The sequence below is a fragment of the Ruditapes philippinarum genome, unplaced genomic scaffold (assembly GCF_026571515.1).
Source record: "Ruditapes philippinarum isolate M1 unplaced genomic scaffold, ASM2657151v2 ctg878_1_1_1_1, whole genome shotgun sequence".
NCBI lineage: Eukaryota > Metazoa > Mollusca > Bivalvia > Venerida > Veneridae > Ruditapes > Ruditapes philippinarum.
Window position 1 is genome coordinate 330,221 of NW_026856248.1, and position 21,240 is coordinate 351,460.

At 33.4% G+C, this 21,240-nt stretch overlaps 1 protein-coding gene across 3 annotated transcripts in view; it reads right to left on the reverse strand.

Annotated features, from left to right (window-relative positions):
- Positions 1-21,240, reverse strand: part of LOC132745946 (uncharacterized) — a 266,554-nt gene that overhangs the window by 208,541 nt on the left and 36,773 nt on the right. For all 3 annotated transcript variants that reach the window (XM_060734964.1, XM_060734965.1, XM_060734966.1), the window contains exon 2: positions 21,024-21,089. In XM_060734964.1, coding sequence (XP_060590947.1) covers positions 21,024-21,089 — 66 coding nt within the window. The remainder of the gene's footprint in view (positions 1-21,023; positions 21,090-21,240) is intronic.

The following is a 21,240-nucleotide window of genomic DNA, read 5'->3' on the forward strand; positions in this document are numbered from 1 at the left end:
TGTTTCAAAAATCAACAAAAACAGAATGTCCATTGTTTCAATAATCAACAATAACAGAATGTCAATTGTTTTAATAATCAACAATAACAGAATGTCAATTGTTTTAATAATCAACAATAACAGAATGTCAACTGTTTCAATAATCAACAATAACAGAATGTCAACTGTTTCAATAATAACAATAACAGGATGTCAATTGTTTTAATAAACAACAATAACAGAATGTCAATTGTTTCAAAAATCAACAATAACAGAATGTCAATCGTTTCAATAATCAACAATAACAGAATGTTATCAGTTACAATAATCAACAATAACAGAATGTCAATTGCTTTAATAACAACCAATAACAGAATGTCAATTGTTTTAATAATCAACAATAACAGAATGTCAACTGTTTCAATAATCAACAATAACAGAATGTCAACTGTTTCAATAATCAACAATAACAGAATGTCAACTGTTTCAATAATCAACAATAACAGAATGTCAACTGTTTCAATAATCAACAATAACAAAATGTCAACTGTTTCAATAATCAACAATAACAAAATGTCAACTGTTTCAATAATCAACAATAACAAAATGTCAACTGTTTCAATAATCAACAATAACAGAATGTCAACTGTTTCAATAATCAACAATAACAGAATGTCAACTGTTTCAATAATCAACAATAACAGAATGTCAACTGTTTCAATAATCAACAATAACAGAATGTCAACTGTTTCAATAATCAACAATAACAGAATGTCAACTGTTTCAATAATCAACAATAACAGAATGTCAACTGTTTCAATAACCAACAATAACAGAATATCAACTGTTTCAATAATCAACAATAATAGAATGTTATCAGTTACAATAATCAACAATAACAGAATGTCAATTATTTAATAATCATCAATAATAGAATGTCAATTGTTTCAATAATCAACAACAACAGAATGTCAACTGTTTCAATAATCAACAATAACAAAATGTCAAATGTTTTAATAACCAACAATAACAGAATGTCAACTGTTTCAATAATCAACAATAACAAAAAGTCAGCTGTTTCAATTATCATCAATAAACGAATGTCAACTGTTTCAATAATCAACAATAACAGCATGTCAACTGTTTCAATAATCAACAATAACAGAATGTCAACTGTCAATAATTAGCAAAACAGAATGTCAACTGTTTCAATAATCAACAAGAACAGAATGTCAACTTATTTAATAATCAACAATAACAGAATGTCAACTGTTTCAATAATCAACAATAACAGAATGTCAACTGTTTCAATAATCAACAATAACAGAATGCCAGCTGTTTCAATAATCAACAATAACAGAATGTCAACTGTTTCAATAATCAACAATAACAGAATGTCAACTGTTTCAATAATCAACAATAATAGAATGTCAACTGTTTCAATAATCAACAATAACAAAATGTCAACTGTTTCAATAATAACAGAATGTCAGCTGTTGCAATAATCAACAATAACAGAATGTCACCTGTTTCAATAATCAACAATTACAGAATGTCAACTGTTTCAATAATTAGCAATAACAGAATGTCAACTGTTTCAATAATCAGCAATAACAGAATATCAACTGTTTTAATGATCAACAATAACAGCATGTCAACTGTTGCAATAATCAACAATAACAGAATGTCATCTGTTTCAATAATCATCAACAATAGAATGTCAACAGTTTCAATCATCATCAATAACAGTCAACTATTGCAATAATCAACATCTGTTTCAATAATCTGCAAGAAAAGAGTGTCAACTGTTCCAATAATCTACAGTAACAGAATGTCAACTATTTCAAAAATCAGTTATTATAGAATGCTAATTCTTTCAATAATCACCAATAACTGAAAGTCAGCTGTTACAATGATGAACAAAAACTGAATGTCACAACATTCAAAAATACATTTTAATAGAATGACAACTGTAATTGTTCATTATTGGAACAAAAGACACATACACAGCAAAGCCAGTTCTATTTTCATAAGAAAAAACATATAAAGAAACACAGTATTACCTACTTATAAACATATACTTTATGAAAGAATAGTGACAATGCACCCCTTTCTTCATGCATTAACATCAGGTCCTGCAAAAGCCCCTCACCCTGTGGGTTCACACTTAAAATTTGGCCTTGTGCATCTGCAGAATCGAAAAAGATGCATTTATTTTGTATTGAACAATAGTTCTAGCATTACTTTTTCAAGTTCTAAATGAACATGGTTTTAAAAAGAAGTTAAAATGTAACATGCAAAGGGGGGAAAAACAAGTATGAAAACATCTGAAATATGAAATAACAATAATTAGTGAACTGATAAAATGGCAAAACCATTTTCCAAACAAAGTAGCCTAATGCAATGATGTGAAAAAAGTTTAATAAATTTAAAATTCTGCCATTTTTAAGACAATGGAAACTTCCAATAGACAAAACAACAAGATAAACATTTAATTTATGTTTTTCTGGTTGGATTTTAAGTCACACCAACACAGGAAAGGTCATATGGTGACTTCTCAGCTTTATTGGTGGAGGAAGACCTCATATATCCCTCTTTGCTTTATTTCTTTGCACAAACAGACACCTTAGTAGAACCACTGATTGTTCCTTAAGCTACCTACATAAAAAGAATTCGAAGACACTGGTGCGGCTCAAACCTACAGCAGTAACAGGCATATGATTTGAATTCAACAACATAAATCACTCAGCCACTGACTGGAAGTGTTTACAATTATAAAGCACAACTCCCCCAAACAAAACAAAACAAAATAAAACAAACAAACATGTGCAAAACAAGCAATAGAGCAAAAAAACCTGTTACTGAATAACGCTTGTATGATTTTTTTTTTTTTTTTTTTTTGGTGTCCAAAGTGATGTTATGGGTTAGGTGACATTTAAATAGAATAATTTTCTTGAATGAAGACGACATTATAATGGAATCATTAAATGGAACAATTTCCTGGGACCAAGGTGACATTATAATGGAATCATTAAATAAAACAATTTCCTGGGGCCAAGGTGACATTACAATGGAATCAATGGAATCATTAAATAAAACAATTTCCTGGGGCCAAGAAGGCATCATAATGGAATAATTAAATGGAACAAATCCCTGGGGCCAAGGTGACATTATAATGGAATAATTAAATGGAACAATTCCCTGGGGCCAAGGTGACATCATAATGGAATAATTAAATGGAACAATTCCCTGGGGCCAAGGTGACATCATAATGGAATAATTAAATGGAACAATTCCCTGGGGCCAAGGTGACATTATAATGGAATAATGAAATAGAACCAATTCAATTCAATAATTTCCAGGGGTGAAGGTGACAATAAAATAGAATAATTTCCCGGCAGTTAAGGTGACATTATAAAAGAATACTTTTCTAGGGTCAAGCTGACATAATGATGGTATATTTTTCTGGAATTAAGGTGACATGAAAATGGAATTATTTCCTGGGGTAAAGGTGCCATTTAAATGAAATCATTCCATGGAGTCAAGAGGACATAATTATGAAATAATTTGCTTTGATTAAGGTAACTTTTTACTGGAATAATTACCTAGGGTCAAGGTGACATTATTATGAAATGATTAAATGGAATGATTTCAACATTATACTGGAGTCATTTCCTGAGGTATTAAGGTGACTTAATAATCATGGATTATGGAAGGTGACATAATTTAACTATTAAACATGATGCTCTGTTGCAATGGTCTGCATGTGAATTGTGTCCCATAATGAGGACTCTCTCTAGCTTATCGTAATGTTGACAATTATTGCCACAGTTAAAATTGTTTGCAGAGTCAGACAAAGAGGGCAAAAAGCAATGTGCCCATTTCCTAATATGTCTATGTTGAAGAATACAAAACAAATTACAAATGAGCCGCGTCATGACAAAACCAACATAATGGGTTTGCTACCAGCATGGATCCAGACCAGCCTGCGCATCCACGCAGTCTGATCAAGATCCATGCTGTTCGCTTACAAAGTCTATAACAAGTAGAAAAACTGAAAGCGAACAGCATGGATCCTGATCAGACTGTGCGGATGCGCAGGCTGGTCTGGATCCATGCTGGTCTCAAACCCATTATGTTGGTTTTGTCGGGACATGGCTCAAATAACAAATATATTTACCACCTGATTGATCTCCTGCAAAACCAATAATAGAGGCACCTCACTTGAAAGCAATAATTCATATGTTGTGTAAATAATAAATTAGCTATATAGTAAAGCAATAAATCTACAATAGTTAAGGTGGACATGTAACCACAAAGAATGATCATATCATATCATCTGTATTGCTTAATCAACAAACCAATTAAAACATCTTTGATAATTGTTAAAAACAGATTTTATAAATTAGTAAAGTGTCAAAATTGAGGCCAGTCTTTGATTGGTTAGTTTATATGTGACACCAACACTGTATGTGATTTTCCGGCTTTACTGGTAGAGGAAGACCTCAAGGGCCTCTCTTTGCTTAGTACTGGTTGTTTCAAGAGAGTATTTTTACTCATTGCTTAGCATTGTTTCCAGGGACAAATTCATGAGAGTGTTTATACTTATTGCTTAGTACTTGTTGTTTTCAAAAGTGTCTTAGTATTGGTCACAATGTTCCAGGAGCAACAAAATTTTTTTGTCTGCCGTTCAATTACTTTTATTTCATTGTTTGCATTTTACTTTCTTGCAAAATCAGACAATCCACCAAATAAGGACCCTTGAAAATGTCCTTTTTGAAAAAAAAGAACACAAAGTTTCGTGTCTACTAAATTAAGTAAATTTACAGTAAATCTTGTTTGTAAAAGAAATGTATAGCTTTCAGAAAGGTTCACTTCTTTCCCAACCGGAAACATAAATTACAAAATTTTTCACCCCTACCCTCTTACACCCTTTTAAATCTAAATTTAAGACATTAGAATCTTTCCTAAACTTAACCAATAAAGTTAATTCTTCCTAGTAAAGTCTTCTTTATATCCTTGCTAATGCATTTTACTGTCTTCGGTAAAAGGGTTTTTACTATACATGATGGCAAGTTAAAAGAGTTCTCTCCACAGATAGAAGACATATATGTGACATTTATTGCCCTATACCAGACAAGACTTGGCTTAGATTGAATCTTTCTAATGTAAGGACAATTTGTCTCATAGAGTGACTGTATTTCTCGAGGTCTAACCATAATGTATCTTCCAAGTCGGCCTTTGGAGTGGCAAGTAATATCTTTAAGTGCAATGCATTACTCTATTATATACAGAGGGATATCAAATTGATTCAATAAAGGATGATTCAATAATGAAGAAAGACAAAAGAAATTCAATATACATATGTCCATTAGTCAATCCTAGTCATGTGACACAAATAATTAAATGCAAAGATGGCTTTGAATGAATGGGATAAAAACACCATTCTTGTCGAATGAGAAAAATAATTCCTTCTGACAAACCCTTTGGGCTGAAGAACATTTCTTTCCAAATGAGAATCCAATACATCTGAATTGATGCTTGTAAAGCTGTGAAATTGTAGACCAGTCTTGGGAAAAACTGTTGGTCAATTTGAATTCTGAGCCTAAGAATATCAGCCAATCAGGACCTTGAGACTGCAAACCAGTCAAGAAATGTGTCATTGGCTTTTAGGAATTATTCAATTTCATTTCTAAGAAATTTTAATTAACCTTGACCTGTCAGAGGATTTTGTAAAGAAAGACAACTGAATGTATAAGACCAAAAAAATATAATAAATGTACAAGACCAAACCATATAATAAATGTATGAAAATAAAATGTATGACCAAAACATAATAATAAATATATAAGACCAAAACGCAATCCAACTAAAATACATTTGTATTAACAATTCTACTATAATGCCCTTTTAAATTTAAGACCTTTTTATTCTAATGCATAAAGGTTGGAAATATCAAAGTTTGTCCTTGAGAACTTGGACAACTACATTACAGTGTATGGCCACAAGTCTGCATTATTTTTTTTTTATTACTACTAGAGTTTTAAAACTTGTACCTAGAAGCTAGGGGAGTTCAAATCCTATCCAGAAACATTGATTCCTACAGTGTAGGGAGAGAAAAGCTATAGTGCAGTTGTTTACAATAACTTGGATTTTGTTGTCGAGACTGGAGAAAAGTTTCCCAATTTCAGAATTTTATATTGCCATAACAGATAATTACTTTTTAAAGCTATATGAAATATTTATAACTTTATGAAGAAACTACACTGAGATATTGCACATTAACAATTTTATAGGATTTTAAAGTTGATCGATTTCAGATCTGAATTATGCTCAAATATTATTTTGAAAAGTTTCCTGTTATCGTTCAATAACTGTGTCAATTCTCGGACAATAAACTGCCCATTTACAAAAGCTTTATAGATTTCCATTATTTTTGTGTCTCATATCTCAATTCTTTATCAACCGTATAAGATGAACAATAGGTTGTTTACTTTAACATTCAAGCACATCTATAATAACATTGAAAAATATTTCCTATTGTTTCCGTAATGATTAAATATTTCAGCAGTAGACCTAAATTCAAGCTTCTCTACCGTTTACATTGTATCTTTCAATATGCCCATGGTAATGAATGCATTTAGAATACCTACAATAGCTTAGAAACTCTCAAGTACAAGACATACTTTACGTAGCTCTTTTCCAGTGAAGGTAGATCTTTTATCAGTGCAACAAAGTACTACTAACACTTTATTTAGCTTCTTTTTTCTCCAAGTGCATCTAGCTCTTTCCAGTGCTTATTTTTTTTACCTTTTAAAGTGCAAGTAGTATTTTCAATAACTGTCGTCATATCTCCTATTATTGTAATTTCTTGTATTCATTTAAACTTTTTTATCTCTGATATTCAAAAACTTTGAATAGTAGTAACTGGATAGTGATGTGAGGACAGCCTGCTCAGACAATTTTGGCAGCTTAGTTATGATTTTAATTTTTTTGAAATCCTTTAAATTGACTCAAGAGTGAAAGAAAATAATATAAAAAGCTTCAAAGTAAAGTAACAGTCCTATCTACAAAAAAAGTTGGTAAAGTTTCATAATAATCCCGAATATTTTTATCATCCGCAAACCCAATAATTAACAGTTTACCAAATATTGCAATCTTAGTATTGTCATCCGGTTTCCTTGGCAACGAGTGCTTCACGATAAAGAAATAATCTACAATAATTCTATGCTTTCAGACCTTAATATATCGGAGCTGGAGACAGAAGAAATATAATGATGGCCTGTAAAACATTGCAGGTTATTTATTCATATATTCTGATGTATAATACCTCGAATATAACATCAACTAAGAATAGCATGATTGACAGGCAATATTTCGGAATTACGTTCTATTACGAGCTGTCTGACTACATCGCCAACATTTGTCTCTATAGTATAGATTGAAACGAAAACGTATCTACCCAGAACATGGGTGATTTCATCTGTCAAAGCTGACGATATATATATATAAGATGAATTGTATTTAATATTTTCTATTGATTATGATTCTGTATATTAATAACTGAAGTGAAATAACTAATAAATTGAGGGCTCTATACAAAAGTGTACTTACATAATGTGTACTTGCCCCATTAACTAAGGTTTCATTATAATCAAAAGTTGAAACCTGGCAAAATTGAAAATGTTGTAAGCCCAGTGAAATTAAGCCAGTTCATTGACAACTGCAAACCAACGCACATTTCCCTCAGCACCAAGCAGAATTCAACATGTATTTATGTTAATGATGCAATTTTGAATTAAGAAACTTTCGCAAAATTAAATGGTTATATGGTCGTGATCATGAAACAAGAGGGCCATGATGGCCCTGAAGTCGCTCACCTGTATATAGGCCCCCGGAGCGGGGCCAGTTTTAACCCCAGGGCTTTTATTTAAACAAACTTGGAAGACACCCATAAGAAGTTAAGTTTTTACTACACACATATAATGAAAAACAATGATCTGCCCCCTCCCCCACACCCGGCAGTGCCAATTTTAACCCAAGGGCTTTTATTTGAACAAACTTGGTAGACACCCATAAGAAGATGTTTCATGCTGAACATCTAAGCTGTAGCTCATTGGGTTTTTTAAAAGAAGATATTTTAAGTTTTTACTATTCACATATAGTTAAAAACTATGACACCCCTGGGGAGGGGCCAGTTTTGACCCCAGGGCTTTTGTTTGAACAACTTTGTAGACACCTACTAGAACATGTTTCATGCTTAATATCTAAACTCTAGCTATTTGGGATTTTTTTTTTAAAGAAAATTTTTTAAATTTTTGCTATACATATATAATGAAAATCAATGACCCCCGGGGCAGGGCCAATTTTCACCCCAGGGCTTTTATCTGAACAAACTTTGTAGACACTCACTAGAAGATGTTTCATGCTTAATATATTAACTCTAGCTATTTAGGTTTTTTCAAAGAAGATTTTTTAAGTTTTTGCTATACACATATATAAGAAAAATCAATGACCCCCGGGGCGGGGCAAATTTTGACCCCAGGGCTTTTATTTGAACAAACTTGGTAGACACCCATTAGAACATGTTTCATGCTAAATATCTTAGCTCTAGCTCTTTTGGTTCTTTAAAAGAAGATTTTTTAAGTTTTTACTATATGCATATAGGGAAAATCAATGACCCCCTGGGGCGGGGCCAATTTTGACCCCAGGGCTTTTATTTGAACAAACTTTGTAGACACTCACTAGAAGATGTTTCATGCCAAATATCTAAGCTCTAGCTCTTTGGGTTTTTTAAAAGAAGATATTTAAAGTTTTTTCTTTTGGTTGCCATGGCAACCAGAGTTCTGCATGGAATTAAATTCTTTGAACAATTTTTAAAGGTGACCACCAAAGGAACATTCCTGTGAAGTTTGGATGAAATTGGCTCAGTGGTTTATGAGGAGATGTCATTTAAAGTAAAAGTTTACGGACGGACGCCGGACGGACGGACGCCGGACGAAAAGCGATCACAAAAGCTCACCCTGTCACTTTGTGACAGGTGAGCTAAAAATCACAAACAAACAAGAATGAAGCAGGAGGACATAAATATTTAAAAACAAGATTGCATTTGAGAAAAATGCTATGCCACCGCATGGTTCAAATTTCATAGCTGTACATCAAAGGACAAGAAAGTAGGTCACATCATCAAAATCTAGGTCACCTGATATCAAAGTTCAATTTTACAACTGTGCATATGGTCAAAATGTTGTTGCTGTACATCAAAGGACAAGGAAGTAGGTCACTGTCCCCTTGGGCAAGGCATAATTTTGACCCAAGGGTTTAATTCAAAACAATTTTGATACAGGTCCACCAAACAACATTTCAAGTCAAATATCTAAGCTATAGAGCTTTCTCCCATTCAGAAAGCATTTGTTTTATTTTCTGTTTTTACTATGTGTACATAACGAGAATCACTGCCCCGGGGCAGGGCCAATTTTGACACCAGGGGAAAATTTGAACAACTTTGGTAGAGGACCTATAAATGATATTATATATCAAACATCAAAGCTCTATGCCTTGTACCTTCAGACAAAAATATTTTTTTATTTTTTCACTATATGTACATTATGAAAATCAATGACCCCCGGGGCGGAACCAATTTTGACCCCAGGGCTATAATTTGAACAACTTGCAAGAGGTTCACTACACAATGTTTCATGCAAAATATCTTAACTCTAGCCTTTGTAAATTTAGAGAAGATGATTTTTTAAGTTGTTAGTATATACATATAAGGAAAACCTATGGCCCCCCGGGGGGCGGGGCTAATTTTGACACAAGAGGCAAAATTTGAATAACTTTTTTAGAGTACCTTTAGATGATATCATTTAACAAATATTCAAGCTCTAAGCCTTGTACCTTCAGACAATAAGATTTTTTTGATTTTTTACTATATGTATATATTGAAATCAATGACCCCCAGGGCAGGGGCAATTTTGACCCCAGGGCTATAATTTGAACAATCTTGTTAGAGATTTACTACACAATGTTTCATGCAAAATATCTAACCTCTAGCATTTGTCAATTGCTAGAAGAATTTTTTTTGAAGTTTTTACTAGAAGTTTTTACTAAATACATATAAGGAAAACCAATGACCCCCGGGGCGGGGCCGATTTTGACCCCAGGGCTATAATTTGAACAATCTGGGTAGAGGTCTACCAGATAATGCCTTATGCAAAATATCTAAGCTCTAGGCCTTTTGAGTCTTTACAAGAAGGTGTTTTAAGTTTTTACTATATGTACATATAGTGAAAATCAATGACCCCGGGGCGGGGCTGATTTTGACCCAAGGGCTATAATTTGAACAATCTTGGTAAGGGTCTACCAGACGATGCCTTATGCAAAATATCTAAGCTCTAATCCTTTTGGGTTTTTACAAGAAGGTATTTTAAGTTTTTACTATATGTACATAGTGAAAATCAATGACCCCCGGGGCGGGGCCAATTTTGACCCCAGGGCTATAATTTGAACAATCTTGTTAGAGGTCTACCAGACAATGCCTTATGCAAAATATCTAAGCTCTAGGCCTTTTGGGTCTTTACAAGAAGATTTTTTAAATTTATTCTTATAATTACTTTTGGTTGCCATGGCAACCAGATTTCTGCAGGGAATGAAATTCTTTGAACAACTTTGGAAGCCCTTCACCCATGGAACAATCCTGCCAAGTTTGGTTGAAATTGGACTAGTGGTTTTTCACAAGAAGATTTTTTAAGTTCACTATATAATCTATATAACACACACACAAACACACACACAAACACACACACACACAGGTGAATCGCTATATGCCACCGCATCGCAGATGCTGCGGTGGCATAAAAAAATAATTTCAGAACATTTTCCGTCTAAAAAAGTACACATGTCTGAGCTTTACCCGAAATCCTGATGAATCCATGCTTTGTTTACGCAAGGATTCTGTGAAGCCTTATTTCAGGATAAAATGTGCTGTATAGAAACATACCAAGTGTATGTAAGCTATTTACACATTCTCAATGTCCAATACAAGAAGCTTATTGCCGACTGAGCTATTGTTTTACTACTTTATAAGATTCCCTGAATAAAATCGGCTTAAGGAAGTATCCAAATAAAGCAATTGTTTCAATAACCAACTGTGGAAAAAAGAGAGATATTGAGTTTCTCAGGAAACAATGGAGAAGATACATAAAAAGTTACATTGGAAATTGCTGTTAATACCATTGTAAACATACATGTTTGTTTAGTTTTGTTTGTGTCCCGACCAAAAGTATTGGTGGCAAAAAAATACAAAATGTACAAATGTATAATTTATATTCACAGTGTTGACAAAGAAAAAAGCCATTAAAGGGACTCCACTTTTTCTTACATGAAAGGACTGGATTTTTTTATTTTTTTTTTTTTTTTTTTGAGATTTATGTACTATTTGATGACGATCTAGAGGCAAAATTTCAGACCAGTTTTACAGGAACAATCATTTTAATTGACATGCAAATGAACCAAAAATAAAAAAAGCTTTTTAACCCTTTTCACTCAATAGGGCTAAGTATTGTACTAAAAATCAAGTATCTTAAGTATTAAGAGCTTTCTGTTGACATAACCATGGTCCTACAGCAACGCATACAACAGCCTACTATTTTTTTTCTTTTTTCTTTTTAAAATACTTTTATCTTAAATAATTTAGTTCATGTTCTAGCAAATTTAAAATCAATAATGATTTACAGCTTTATCAGATTTTCCCAATGCCGGTATCTGTAGAAATCTGACTGGAAGGATTTCCTTAAGAATGGATAAACTAAGAATCTATTAAATGAAGAACTATATATATAATATATCTCCCTGAGTATAAAGCATCCAATAATTGCATGATCCCATCATTCGACAAATTTGCAATTTTCAAATATCTCCTTAATGGCACATGCCGCCAGATTATGTCAAATATTTCTAAAATGAAAATAGATATGTTTATAAAAAAAAAATAATAGAGGCAGAAACATAATGATGTAATACATCAAAATTGATTTTAAAAAGAATAATTGTATGTGTAAATATGGAATCTATGAGCAGAACTTGATATTTAATGAACCAAAGGCATTCAAAGGGCTAATCAAAGGCACTCTTAAGTCTAACCAAAATATTAAAGGGCACACATAGGGCTTACCACAGGTACTTGCTCAACCACAGGCACACTTTGGACTAATCAAAGGCACTCATTACGCTTACCACTGATACTTGCTAACCACAGGCACTCTTTGGACTAACCAATGGCACTCATAGAGCGTACTTCTGGTACTCACTAACCACAGGCACTCTTTGAACTAACCAAGGCACTCATAGGGCTTACCACGGGTACTTGCTAACCACAGGCACTCTTTGGACTAACCAAAGGCACTTATAGGGCTTACCACGGGTATTCACTAACCACAGGCACTCTTTGGACTAACCAAAGGCACTCATAGGGCTTACCATGGGTACTAACTAACCAAAGACACTCATAGGGCTTACTTCTGGTACTCACTTACCACAGGCACTCTTTGGACCAACCAAAGGCACTCATAGGGCTTACCACAGGTACTCGCTAATCACAGGCACTCTTAGGGCTAACCAAAGGCACTCATAGGGCTTATCATTTGGTACTCACTAACCACAGGCACTCTTTGGACTAACCAAAGGCACTCATAGGGCTTACTACTGGTACTCACTTACCACAGGCACTCTTTGGACTAACCAAAGGCACTCATAGGGCTTACCACGGCTACTCACTACCAAAGGCACTCTTTGGACTAACCAAAGGCACTCATAGGGCTTACCACAGGTACTCTCAAACCACAGGCACTCTTTGGACTAACCATTGGCACTCGTAGGGCTTACCACTGGTACATGCTAACCACAGACACTCTTTGGACTAACCAATGACACTCATAGGGCTTACCACGGGTACTCAATAACCACAGGCACTCTTTGGACTAAATAAAGGCACTCATAGGGCTTACTACTGGTACTTGCTAACCACAGACACTCTTTGGACTAACCAAAGGCACTCATAGGGCTTACCACGGGTACTTGCTAATCACAGGCACCTTTTTGGCTTACAACAGTCACTCTTTGGGCTAACCATAGGTACTCCCTAACCACAGTAACTCGCTAGTCACAGGCACTTTTTGGGCTAACCAAAGGCACTCATAGGGCTTATCATTGGTACTCACTAACCACAGGCACTCTTTGGACTAACCAAATGCACTCATAGGGCTTACTACTGGTACTCACTTACCATAGGCACTCTTTGGACTAACCAAAGGCACTCATAGGGCTTACCACTGCTACTCACTACAAAAGGCACTCTTTGGACTAACCAAAGGCACTCATAGGGCTTACCACGGGTACTCTCAAACCACAGGCACTCTTTGGACTAACCATTGGCACTCGTAGGGCTTACCACTGGTACTTGCTAACCACAGACACTCTTTGGACTAACCAATGGCACTCATAGGGCTTACCATGGGTACTCAATAGCGAAAGACACTCTTTGGACTAACCAAAGGCACTCATAGGGCTTACTACTGGTACTCACTAACCATAGGCACTTTTTGGACTAACCAAAGGCACTCATAGGGCTTACCACAGGTACTTGCTAATCACAGGCACCTTTTTGGCTTACCACAGTCACTCTTTGGGCTAACCATAGGTACTCGCTAACCACAGTAACTCCCTTACCACAGGCACTCTTTGGACTAACCAAAGGCACTCATTAAGCTCAAATCAAAGGTCTCACAACAGGTACTCGCTTGCTTACCACAGGCATTCTTTGGACAAACCAAAATGCACTAATATGGCTTCCCAAAGGCACTTGGGGCTTACTAAAGCACTCCTTAGACTAACTACAGACACTCTTTGTGCTAACTATAGGCACTACATGTTTGGACAAGAAGTAAAGGTATTTAGACCATGTTGCTTAAAGAAACACTATAATGAATATTTGAGTTATTTCCCATTTTAATTTGTCCAATCCATCAAATCCTATTCCAATGTCTCATAACAACAATGGTAGCAGCTTAAAATATCTGTAACAAAAAATGTCCAAATGATTCAACATAGGTGGCTTGTTTTATGTGAAATTCATTTCTCTCATAACATTACAATGATCCCATTTAGTATCTATTACCACATCTAATGAATGCTGCTCAACAATAACCTTTGAATAATTAAGTTCCCATTTTATTTCCCCTGTCTGTTCACAGACCACCATCAATGTGCTTCTAGTAGGGGAAAAAATGCTAACTGGTTAATTATTCAGCAGTTATAACAGGAGGGTCATGATGAAACTGCAGTCATCAGACACCTTTTATAGCCAATTAATGATCCAATTTAATAGCCTTTCTGTGGTATTTAGAAATGCATATGTTTACAGGTCCCTTTTTTCAGTATCTTTTTTTTTTCATTGGGTATTACAGCTTGCCTTAATTTTCAGCTTCTATGTCAGAGGAAGATACCCATGGGCTCTTTTGTATAATTTATCTGGAACATTCTGGCACCAAAATAGAACTATCAATCTTTTATATGCCAGATGAACAGTAAAAAAGCTCTAAGGGAATAATAAAGGTTAAGGTATCTGCCTCTCAACCCCAGGACCAAGGGTTCATGTCCTACTGGGGTCACAACCATGTCTCCTCATATAACACCAGTACTGGTTTCCGTAAAATTCCTAATAAACGCCCCTCCCCTAATAAAAGCCCCCCCAGGCTTTTTGATATGGAAAAAAATCTGCTCATGAGTGGTGATCGAACTCTTTAATAAATCCGTAATTTTATTCAAATCCTTCAGAATCCATTTTATTTCATAGTAAACACAAAAATGTATCACATGAACTTTAAAATCTTAACACATTTTAATGTTTATTATTACCAACCCATGTTACACTAAATGTATTTTCAATGATTTTTGGATTTAGGAAAAACGTGTTGTAATAATAGCTCCCCTTTTGGAAAATGTTTAGCCCCTGGGGGCGTTTAATAGGAATTTTACGGTATGTTAAAGAAATGGATTTGCGAATGATTCAAATAAGCTGAAAACTTTCTACAGAATCATGCTTAAATAAATAAAGAAAGAATTGACATCTATCAACCTGACCACAGGTATATGATCAGCAAGCTATCAAAAGGCATCAATGGTCTATATGTATAAATACAGACCAAGCAGTTACCAAAAGGAACCCTGTGATTGATAACTTTGTCATGAAAAGCATGTGACTCATTCTAAAACAAAATATAAAAGTTAACTTATGCCACAAAAGTCAAAAGAATTTAATTTCTATAAAACGATGCCATATTGTCACAACAAAAAAAAAACAACATTTTCAGATCATAGAACTGTTTTATTGAAACACTTAAATAAGCCTGTTGAAAACAATCATTGTGTTCAATATTGACGAGAAAATCTCCTTATATATGCATCAAGCAATTAACCCATGATGCTTTGAGTATCAAGAGATTTCTGACTAGGCAGCTTTAACATAATCTGATTTCAGGCAGAAAAGATTTATTCAAAATGAAAGGTAAAACAGCGCAGTCAAATTATTATTTGCTTAGAAAATAATTGTGATTTGTTATGGCCTTGAATCTATATCAGAAAATCCCCATGAGGAACAGAAAATTAACTTAATTGTAAAGTTTTCAGATGTCTTTTATAAATTGTGGCATACTGAATTTACATTGAAAAGACCAAAGTATAAATGTAAAATAAATTAAGTTCATTTAATTCTCCTTCAAACAACAAACTACATTCTAAGGAAGATCTAGATTTATCTGTCATACAAAAGATTCATGAGAAAGAATAAATAAAATTTGTTTCCTGCTTTTCTCTAATGATTGTTTGTGTTTAAAATTATTTTTCGTCCAATAGGAATGCAGTATTTAAAATGAATAGTGACACATTTACTTTGGTTAGTGTTGGAAATTATTTTTGTCCAACAGGATTGCAGTATTTCAAATAAATAGTAACACATTTACTTTGGTAAATCGGCAAACTGTTAATCATTCTAGTAAATCAACTGTTTATAAAAATAATTTCATACACTAAATTAGTTAGTGTTAATTAATGAACATTTATGACAGCCGTTCAGTTCTTGAACAATTTAATTTTGCAATTGCTTACTAATAAACACTAACCTGTACTTAGCCTTTCTTTCCATGATACTCTAAAGGTTGTTAACTACAACATAAGACCAAAACCTGAGAAAACCTACGGAAGAAAAGCTTCTTTTTAAGCCTGTTCCAGAAATTAATTGCATAAAACTGGAAAATGTCATCCTGTTCCCTCTTAAGTGTGCAATGAGTCACATACTTGAATGAGAACATTCCACTATTATGAATAAAGTTGTAAATTCTTAAGCTACTACAAGAATACAGTGCTATATAAAATCATTAGTTTCTGTTATTCCTTTCTATTTTCTATAATAATTACGTAAAATGTAAGGACAAGGAATAAACCATTGGCTAATTGTGTGGACCAAACCAACCTGTTTTACAACAAAGCTGCTTTTATTAATGTCACAGACTTTTCCAAGTTCAAGTTCTGAAAGTGTCCATTATCAATTTGCAGAATGATATCATGATGAAAACTTGAAGTTAGTGAGCCAGCAGTATAGAGTCATGTCATCCTGCCAGGACCAGTAGGCTGGCCTGGCCAGTCGCCCTCCACCTGTGGCAATTGCTTACATACAACAATACAGTTTTACAGAAGAAGCTTTCAACTATACAAGTCCATGTACAGATGGCTGACATTGAGCACTTTTATGCTTAGGTGAGCTGAAAACTATACAAGTCCATGTACAGATGGCTACCATTGCTCACAGTAATTTTATGCTTAGGTGAGGTGAAAACTAAACCAAATCTTAAAACCTTAAAAAGCATTAAGACAGTGGTTAATAAGAGTAGTTTTTTACAGTAATTGCCACTTTAAACCATTGACTTTGAAATCCATTTGTTTGCAGCAAGAAACATTACCTTCAAATTTTAAAAGTCTAATGTGAGTTAAAACAACAAAAACAACAAAAATCAACAAAAAATCATAAAACCCTGAAAATTATACAGCATTTTATTCAATATCTTTTAAGCCTTGAGGTAAGATTTGGTAGAAATGATAAGACTTTTATTTCAATTGAATGCTGTAAGGATTTTGTTCGGCTGGGTTATTGACACAAGAATCAAATTAAAATTCACACATTTAAGGTATTCATGATCACACTTGCCTGGTCTTAAATTGAATTTAATGCAGTTAAAACTTAAGAAACCATGGAATTAAGACATCCACTGAATATCAACTTAATATAATTTGTCATTAAAGTCAACATGGAAAACATTATAGCGAGTTTAAATTCCTTCAATTTTATCATTCTGGAAAATAAAAGAGTATAATCTCTTTAATACAAAGAATTACACCTCTAGCATTTTAGGTTATATTTTCTAGATTGACTGTGAATTTTCAATTCCATCTTGATTTGTTGTAAAACATCATATATATGACACTTGGATAGGATAAATTCTAAGACTAAAGGATTATATGTTACAAAACAAAACGAAATATTGAGAGAGAAATAAGCGTGTGTCCTCCATTATTTCATTGTTGCCTTATGGCCTTAATTACCATAATTTTATTGGTCTCATATAAGTAGTCTCCCCTGAAGTTCTGTCAACAGAAATGTAACCATTGTTACTTCCCTTAAAAACTTCATTAGGACAGGCCCTTTCAAGCAATCATGCTCATGATGTAGTAACACAGAAAAATAAAATTGCTTTTTAATTTCAGCGAAAACGTTTTTCAGTTTTATGAAGAGAAATACTTTACTTCAAATGTAACAAACTTCAAATTATGTCTGAAGGTCAAATAGGAAACCAAAAGACTATCTTTCTCTATAAAGCAACCTCCAGGTAAAGATGTATTATTCCAAAGTAGGAAAGTACATTTTTGTCTCAGAACTTCCTAAAATATCTCTCCTTTATCTTAAAGCAGACAACTAGCTCCTCTTTCAGTACCTGAAACCATAACATGCTTAAAATATGCCAGAAGTTCTAAATAACCTTAAGCACAGATTTTCTAGATAAGTGCATAGCATCCAAGACAATCCAAATGTGGAATGAAGCCTACAAGGTATTTGATTCATTAGTGTCCGAAATTATTACATTTTGAAAGTAAACACAAAGTGAAAGAGAAGAAATGTCATGTGCTATTTGTAACTCTTAAATATCACAAAATAAGAAATATAATTATCCTAAGAAGATGTTATCTGGAAACTTAGCAAATATGGGTTTTTCCTATTTAAATTTCATTAAATAAGTAACAGAATTATCCATAAAAGATGTTATCCAGAACTTAGCAAATATGGGTTTTCCTAATGAAATCCGGGACACAAACAATCTATTCAGCTTCATTGTGTATTACAGATCAGAATATTGCTCTTATAATCAAAATACATGTATTTACTAAGTTGTAACCTGAATTTGTTAGTACCTTGGGATTAAATGGGGGAAAACATGTATTTGCCGAGTTTCTTAGTATCTCTATTGCACATGGCCTATATACCTTCTTCCATTTGTGGATAAGATGGTCAACTTTACAAAAAATATTAATGGATAATGATGTGTAAATCTATCAAAATACCAGTTTAAATAAATGTACAATTAATAGTTTGTTCAGCTTTTAATATTTAAGAAAATTAACAGTAGCTTTTGCCTGTTTGATGTATAGCAATATGTATCTCAATATAGGTTTGACCATAATGTTGCATATTGCATATGTATTGATGATGTATTGGACCACTGGAGCATTATCTTGTATGAAGTTTATAGGATAAATAGGATATTGAATGAGTGTACACTTAAAACTAAATTTATTGAACAAGTTGAATAAAATCATAATAAGCTCGCATAATATTGTTTCATTCGATGAGTAATAATTATGAGTTCAATAAATTTTTAAGTAATGAATATACACAAATATTTTTTTCATATACCCAAAATAATCAGAACACTTTACAGTTAAAAAGGAGTTGTTTCGCATTCACCCGCCTTTAGTGTAAATGCTGACTTTAGCACGCTTTTATACTACTTGACATTACATCAAATTGTTATTACATTACAGTAATATCCTTTTTTATTTAAATGGCTTAAGTACACTCCTGTGCAATGGTTTATGTGATAAACCATGTAATTGTCTCCTAGTTTAACTGGTCAATATTATGCAAATTAACAGGCAAAATGCTTAAGTTAATTGGAAAATTTCCTAATCAGTTTAATTGAATAATTTGAATTAACAACAATTATGTGCAACAGATGTCAATACAATCGTACAGCAAACAAATTAAGACTCCTATATTGAAATTTGCAGTTGCTTTAATTGTTTTCCACTTAGGGTGGCCAATCCAACAAATGTTGGTTCATCATAGGGACAACTTGACAGAAATATTTTCATGCCTGTTGCTATGACTTGAGTCCTACAAGAACTGCAAGTGTAATATCATTACAATATGACACTTCAAATTGCATTTCCTTTTTCTTCCTTTTTTCCTTTCATTTTTGTCAAAAACAATAGATTCAAATGTTACAAAAATACCAAATGACATGAGAATATTGCCATACATTTGCATTATAACACTTATCAAGATGACCTTTGAAACAAAAACCTGCAAAAAATCAAAATAAATGACACCATTCATTATGCTTAAGAGTGAATTATATCAATATCTTCTTCCCACTTGGGACTTGTTTACATTAGTCAGAATAATAAACAAACTGTAACACATTTTCTGAAATGCACACAAAAATTCACCGAAAATAAAACAATACTATAATCTATTTCACTGCATTGTGAATACTAGACACTTATACCATTATCTATGTTTCTAAGCACCAAGTTTATTATACAACAAAATGTATCTATCTGAAATATATTGCATATTTAATACATAAATATATTGTTCCCCAGTACAATTATATCTTTTAAGAAATGCATATTTGTATTACATTTGCACTAACACCATTAATTATTGTTATAAGCACATATTAATTCCTGAATGTTTTACAAAATTTGAGAGTTTAGTCTCCTTTTTTGACACAGTCTGACATAAAACATATTCTAAACTTTTTGATAAGTCATTTTTTTTTCTATCACTGTCTTGGTTTAAAGCTAATTTGCATATCTTATAAGTAGTAAAGAAGCAAGTCGGGAGGTTTTGGTTTTTGACCATGCCATAAAAAGCAGTGGCGTAACTTCTTTTAGCCCGTGGCCTATATTTTATCCAAGAAAGTGAAAAAATAATTGATATGCCTACCTGCAATTTATAATAATCACCTGAACATTAAATTTTGGTACAAAATATGGTCCAATACACACATATGACAATCCAGAGCAAAAAAATGGACCTTTCTGTGTTTACAGTTTTATGTAAATTGGCTAACTTGTTATCCAATTGCTACAATGAGATAATACATAGTCACTGGTTGACCTGGTTTGCATGGTTATGTTTGTGATACTGTTTGTGAGCAGTTGACAAAGCATTGAATGGAAAAGGTGTGGCTAAATGTTCCGCTATGAAAAAACCGGAAAGGTCCATTGTGGTGTTGTATGCCACCAAACCCACTCAAGAAGTCAGTTGATTTCTGCCATTTCATGTCTTGGCCCTTGCTAAAACACAATAATATGCTCATTTATAGTGTCTTTCCCCTCAACTTTTGAGGGCACCGACACAAAGACACAATATATTTTAGACGAAATTAAGATACTTGAATGGGTAAAGGCGCAAGATCTTTTTTCTGTAAAATTATCATGTCGGTGGGTAGAAATCTTTGCAACGGCACCCTATATATTCTGTGTTGTCCTGTCTTCGCCTTTTGCATTTTGAGGCAAAGACACAATGACATGAAATGGCAGAAATCAGCCACCATAAAGAACACAATGTCAAATGATATGAAAACAAATAACCTGACTGGTAAAGCTAAAATAAAAGCTCTCTTTAAACAGGTACATGAAAAGTTTCTTACCTGGTATGTAGACAAGTGTATGGAAGAGGAACGAGATGTACAGGGTTACAGGACATTCTATCAAGCCTGAAAATACAGAGAAAATCATATAGGATGTTATCAACGAAAAATCAATTAGGATAACATTATTAAGGCTGAAAATACAGAGGAAATCAAATTGTCTAATTCTTTCAATAGCCTGAAAAAACAAGAGGGAAAATCAAGCAGAATAGCTCTA